The 6,274-nt window shown below is 66.7% G+C and overlaps 2 protein-coding genes across 2 annotated transcripts; one reads left to right on the top strand and one right to left on the bottom strand.

Annotated features, from left to right (window-relative positions):
* Positions 1-642: 642 nt before the first annotated feature.
* Positions 643-3,677, bottom strand: EMIHUDRAFT_252871 (hypothetical protein; the record flags this gene model as incomplete). The annotated part of the gene is made up of 4 exons (XM_005786886.1): positions 643-697; positions 852-992; positions 1,231-1,277; positions 3,168-3,677. The coding sequence occupies 4 exons, from the start codon at positions 3,675-3,677 to the stop codon at positions 643-645; spliced, it is 753 nt and encodes a 250-aa protein (XP_005786943.1).
* Positions 3,678-4,030: 353 nt separating this feature from the next.
* EMIHUDRAFT_122765 (hypothetical protein) lies at positions 4,031-5,367 on the top strand (the record flags this gene model as incomplete). The annotated part of the gene is made up of 2 exons (XM_005786887.1): positions 4,031-4,387; positions 4,465-5,367. 2 exons carry the CDS (start codon positions 4,031-4,033, stop codon positions 5,365-5,367), a joined length of 1,260 nt encoding a protein of 419 aa, XP_005786944.1.
* Positions 5,368-6,274: the final 907 nt, after the last annotated feature.

The following is a 6,274-nucleotide window of genomic DNA, read 5'->3' on the forward strand; positions in this document are numbered from 1 at the left end:
GCACAGTACTACCAGCAGCAGGCCGCCTACCAGCAGTACTACCAGCAGCCTCCGCCGCCGCGGCCGCCGGCACAGTAGGCGCGCGCAGCCGCCCCGCGGCGCTTGCGACTCTGGTGTGGAGTGCCGAGACGGTGTGCTGCGGCACCTCAGTAGCTACCGCGGCGGGGATAGCTTTCATTGTGGATGGGTTGATAGCTTTCATTGTGGATGGTTTGAAAAAAAAGCCAAAAAGCCATCGTCGGCATGCGCATGGCGGGGGGTCCGGCGTGTGTCCCCTGTCGCCTGTCCCGCGCTCCGTGGGCTTGTCTCCCCCCCTGGTTTTGCCTTGAGCTTGACGAGACTGTGCGGTGTCCTCACGGGAAGTTTATGTGCGCCCGGAGGGCGGAGCCGGAGTGCGGAGGCCCGAATATCGCGCAGGATTCGCGGTTAGGGAAGGGTTAAGACATAGACTGGGTCCAGCCCTGGGTGGCGCAAGATCTGACGTTCTGTGACAATCGTCAGATCCGTGTTTTTCTCGTTGTTTTGTCGCTCGCTCCGCTCGCCACCTCACGCTCCGTAGTCCGGCCATGGCCAGTACCCCGCGTCTCAGTGAGACGCGTGGTACCATCCAACTCCGGTCGAAGGGCTCGAATGCGCTCAGCCTCAGGAGGAACAAAACCACGCAAATTCTGCGCGCCTCGCTGCGCCGCTGGCTTGACTGAATCAGGCAGCAGGCTGCTGCTGCTGCTGCCACAGCAGCAGTCTGCTGCGGCCCTAATACGCAAGTTAATGACTAGCAGCACTGCCGGGGGCATACGAGCCGCCACAGCCGGTGTGCGGCCGTGCACTGCCACCTGCCTGCGGCTACGCACAATGTGCGCTCGCATTGGATGAGCCCTGCTGATGGACCTGCGTCGCCTAGCTGCACGAGAGCAATGCCGCAGGCGGTGGCCGTGGCATACACTGCGAGCACACTCGGTGCAGCTGCGAGGTGCAGCAAGAGCACGTCGTTCCTGCCTCTGATGCCACTCTCGCGGCTTGTAGCGCGTCACTCGCGCATGCTCTCCAGGAGCTATGGCGGGCGCGTGTGTGGGGCTGTAGCCTGTGTTTGGCCGGTTCTGACCCGTTTACTATCAGTATCATGCCCGGGCCACAAAAAATCGCACACGGGTAGCGGCTCAGGGGCCCAGTAAGTCGCGGAATCGCCAAATGTCACAACCTGCGCCACCCAGGGCTGGACCTAGTCCATACCGGTTTTTCTTGCCGCAGCTGTGCGCCGGCGGCGACTTGGTGTCGAGCTGCCGCGCGCGCAGAGGGATCCCAGGGAGGCGGCGGCGATTAGCGATACTGACGACGGCAAAATTGTCGCGGAGGGCGGCCGTGGCGACGGCGATTCCAACTCCGACGGCGGCGACAGCGAAGGCTCCATGGAGGGCGGCGGCGCCGGCGAGCTCATCTACTCCCGCTGCCCTTCAGCCCACAGCTCGACCTTCCTGGGCAGCAGCTGGTTCGACAGGTCCTCCCCGTGGCCTAGGCTGCCGTACTCGCGCTGGCCCAAGGCAAAGACAGCGCCATCGGCAGTAGTGGCGAGGCTGTGGACTCCCGCCGACACAGCGACGACGCGCCGCCCAGCAAAGGCCTCGATCTTCTTTGGCAGCGGCTGCCACTGCTCGTCGCCGTGGCCCAGCCTGCCAAAGGTTCCATTGCCCCAGCTCCAGACGCTGCCGTCGGCGGTGATGGCGAGGCTGTGGATGCCTCCCGCCGACACGGCGACGACGCGCTGGCCAGCCAAGGCCTCGATCTTCTTGGGCAGCAGCTGGCGCTGCTGGTCGCCGTGGCCCAGCAAGCCTTCGCCTCCATCGCCCCAGCTCCAGACGGCGCCGTCGGTGGTGAAAGCGAGGCTGTGCTCGGATCCAGCCGACACAGCGATCACGCGCCGCCCAGCCAAGGCCTCGATCTTCTTCGGCAGCAGCTGGTGCTGCTGGTTGCCGTGGCCCAGCTTGCCGTAGGTTCCCCCACCCCAGCTCCAGACGGCACCGTCGGCAGTGAGCGCGAGGTTGTGGCTGGCTCCAGCCGACACAGCGACGACGCGCTGCCCCGCCAAGGCCTCGACCTTCTTCGGCAGCAGCTGGTCTTGCTCGTCGCCGTGGCCCAACCGGCCAAAGCCTCCATGACCCCAGCTCCAGACAGCTCCGTCAGCGGCGAGGGCGAGGCTGTGCCCGGCGCCAGCTGCCACGCTCACGGCGCGCTCGCCGCCCAGCGAAGTAGAAGGGAGTCGGGTCGGCGTGTTGAGCTGCGTCACGCCCTCGCCGTGACCGAGAAGGGCTGGGGTCCAAAACTGAGCCTTGCCGCACGACGAGAGCCGCCCCTCGCCGTCAATGAAGAGGCTGTGGTGCATGCCTGCTGCACGCCTCGCCGGCGGGTTGGACTCACGCAGCAAGGCAGAGTAGCACAGCCACCGCACGGCGCAGCCCTCGCCCTCTGGCAGCGCCGGAAGCTCGAAGCCACGCTCTCGCGCCCACAAGCCGATGCCCTCCACCGCAAGCGAGGCGTGGAAGAGATGCGAGACGGCCGCGACGCGAGCGATGTCGGCGGGGCTGTCGAAGCGAGAGAAGACGCGCGCAAGGAGCTCCGTGGGGAGGTCGAGGAGGTGGGCGGGCGGCGGCGTGTCTGGCGAGGGAGCGGCAGTGGCGGCGGTGGCGAGGCGGCGCGAGCGGCGGCGCGGCGAAACAGACATCGCGAGGAAAAGAATTTTTGATGCGCCTATCTCCTCCCATCCCTCCCTTGGGTTGTCTGTTTTCTTTCTTTCTTTCTTTTTCCTGCCCTTGGGTTGTCCGTTTTCTTTCTTTCTTTCTTTTCTCCAACCGGCGGGGAAACATCGCGAGAAAAAAGAAACCTAGCGTTAAATTCTTCAAGGCTGACGCACGGTCACCATTCGCCGAAGAGAGAGAGAGAACTCTCCCATTCGCCGCAGGTAGGTAGGAGGCGGCGCTCCTTAGTCCCTAATGACAAAATCTCTCTCGCTCTCTCTCTCTCTCTCTCTCTCTCTCTCTCTCTCTCTCTCTCTCTCTCTCGCTCTCTCTCTCTCTCTCCCTCCCTCCCCCCCTCTCTCTCTCTCTCTCCCTCCCTCCCTCTCCCTCTCTCCCTCTCTCCATCTCCGTCTGGAAGTCGTCCCACCGCTTCGCCACCTCGTCGCACTGCCTCTTCAAGTGCTCGCCGAGCGGCGCGAGCATCTGAGCCGCCCGGCCCGCCGGCTCCGCAATGGGTTGATGCAGCACCGCCGCCACGAGGGCGCTCCGCCTCCGCTTCGCCAGGCGCGCCGTGGTGTCCGTCGCCGCGAGCGGCGCCAGCAGCGCCGCCTGCTCCGCCGTCCGCTCCTCTGCCGCCGCCAGCTCCGCCTCTCTGGGCGCCTCCGCACGTTCCTGGTGCTGCACGGCGCGCAGCTCGCCCGCCGCGCGCCTCGCCCTCTTGGTGATCGGACGGCCGTGCGCGAACGGGTCGTCCGCGTCGCCCGCCGCCGCCCGCCTCTCGTGCGGCACGGTGTGCAGCGCCTCCGCCGGCCACGCGAGCCGGATTGCCGCGCCGCGGCCCTCGCCCAGCCGCTGGAATGCTCCGCCGCCTTCGTTCGCCTTATCAGCCGCTCGGGCCGCCGCCGTCAGCGCCGCGCCCTTGCCGACGAACAGGAGCGGATTCGGCATCGCAAGCCGAAGCGAAGGCGACGTCGTCGGCCATCAACAACTTTGCCTGACGAGCAATCGCCTCCCTTGGCTGACACGCTCGGCGTGCCACCTTCCGCCGGCGCTCGCCTTTCGCCTGACGCACAATCGCGCCACTACCAACATACATATGTAGTAAGGTGAAGAACAGTCAGGCTCGGACTGGACACCAACGCGGTATGGGTGGACGCAAGACAGATGATGACGACACGCACGAGCGACACACAGACACAAACAAGCTCACAAGACACACAGCCAGCGGGCTGCCACACATCCTGAGTGGGCGTAACCCCGTATTCGAAAAAAGAAAAAAGAAAAGACGCTCCCGCCAAACGATGGCGTCTCACAACGGACTTGAGTGCTGGATGTGCCTTGGCGGGGCGACGCACGCCTGCCCGCGCTGCGACGTCGCATACGGGACCGCCGTCTGCCTGACGTGCTTTGAGAAGGCGGCCCGCCAGGCCGACACGAAGCGCAAGCTTGGCCGCCTACGGCACGACGCGCTCGACTGGTCCGGCGCGCCGCGAGGAGAGCGGCCGCTGCGGCCGGTCGACATGGCGACGACGCCAGCTTCGCCGTGCCAGAGCTGCACGCGCGAGTGCCTGCAGTCACAGCTGCGGCTGCTTCCGGCGCCCGCGCCGCCGCTCGCTGCAGGCCCCGGCGGCCAGCAGGCACCGCCAGTGCCGGTGCAGGTGCGCAAACCACACCGCAGATTCTGAGTCGCGCGCGGCTGTCTCTCTTCTCACGCTCTTCGCCCTTCGCCCGCCAGGTGCCGGCTGTGGAGGCGGCGGCGGCGACGGCCGCGCCAGCGACGCCGGCCGAGCTCGCGCCGCTGCCTGCGGAGGCTGCCTCGCCGCCGGCAGGCGGTGCGGCGGCGCCCTCTGCGGGCAGTGCGTCCTGGCTCACGTTCCTCGGGACGGCCACCGCGTGGGTTGGGGGGGCCGTGCTCGAGGCAGCGGCGGAGGGCCTCCGCCGAGCAAAGCGGCGGCGATGCGAGGGGGAGCAGAGGGAGGGAGGGGGGGGGGGGGAGGACGAGGCGCCGCCTTTCGGCTCGAGCGGGCGGGCGCGCCTCGGCGGCCCCTCCGCCGACGAGGCGGGCGGCGGTGGCGCGCCGCCGGCCGCGCCGGCCGCGCAGGCCGCCGTGCGCACCATCACCGCTGCAGGCGCCGAGGCAGTTCGGCAGGCAGACAGGGAGGGGCTCTCCCTTGCCACGGGCGGGAGCAACAGCGGCTACAAAGGCGTGACCTACTGCCCGAAGAGGAAAGGCAGCAAGAAGTACCAGCTGATGGCGACGGTTGGAGGCAAGAGTGTCTTCCTCGGCTGGTTCGCCACCGCCGAGCAGGCTGCGCTCTTCTACGCCCGCAGGGAGGCGGGCAGGGACACCAGCGATCTCACCGCGCCGCCGCCACCGCCGCCGCCGCCCGCACCTTCCTCTGCCGCTGGCGCCGACGCAGTTCGGCAGGCGGGGAGGGAGGGTCTGAGTCTGGCAACGAGCAGCAGCAGCAACAGCGGCTACAAAGGCGTGTACTACTGCCCGAAGAGGAAAGGCAGCAAGAGGTACGAGCTGAAGGAGTCGGTTGGCGGCAAGGTGGCCAGCCTCGGCTTTTTCGCCACTGCCGAGCAGGCGGCGCTCTTCCGCGCCCGCAGGGAGGCGGGCAGGGATACCTCCTAGAGAGAGACACGAGGCGATGGAGAAGAGGTTCGCCGCCGAACTTTCGGTCCGGCGAGCCTTCCCGCCGCCGGGTCGAGGCCCCAGCGCAGTGACTGTGGGTGAGAGACGAAACGAGAGGTGTGTCCGACTCGATCCGAGAACACTTCGACATCAAACCATGGCTCTCAAGCAAGGTCCGACAACGGCACGTGCGTCTTCTTTTTTCTCTGTGTAGCTCAGTGGGCCGAAAGAGCGTACCGAAAGAGCCGCGAAGATTTACCCACAGGCGCTGCCTGGTTCTCTCGCATCGCCGTGCCGCTCTCGCCTCGCCGTGCCAAAGCCAACCATCTTCGTCGCGGCCACGCGGCAGCATGTCGGAAAGACCACCGTCAGCCTGGCGCTGATGAGCGGCCTGCCATGTCGGAGTCGCTCTTATCGCGCTTCTTCTTGGAGCACTTGGAGCACTTGGAGTGCAGTCATTAACCGCACACCCAGGGCCGGGGAGCTCAGAAGCGCACCCAGCGGGCCGGATGATTGGCATCGGGTTACGGGCTAGAGAGCCCTAGCCCCGGGGGTGCGCGTTCGCAGGGAAAGGGCCGTAAAGTAAACACGGGTCTCCGAGGGTTGGCTCCGCGCTCCAGGTTTCCCCTAGCAGCAGACCGCCCCCTCTACTCGGAGCTATAATGAACACCAGACATGCACACGACACGCACTCTCACACGACGTCACCGCTCAGGGCCTCTTCGTTCGCGCAAGGTCCTCATCCTCACTCCGGAGGAGGCTCCCCTCTCCTCTGAGTTCTTCCTCTTGTTCGCCTTCCGATGATCGTCTGACGGGCGCGGGGCCCGGCCTCCCCTCCTAGCCTTTTTCAGCCGCGGCCCCGCCACCGCCTCGTCTTCTCTGTCCGATTCTGTCGCCACGACGGTGT

Source organism: Emiliania huxleyi (genome assembly GCF_000372725.1).
Source record: "Emiliania huxleyi CCMP1516 chromosome Unknown EMIHUscaffold_1480, whole genome shotgun sequence".
Lineage (NCBI taxonomy): Eukaryota > Haptophyta > Isochrysidales > Noelaerhabdaceae > Emiliania > Emiliania huxleyi.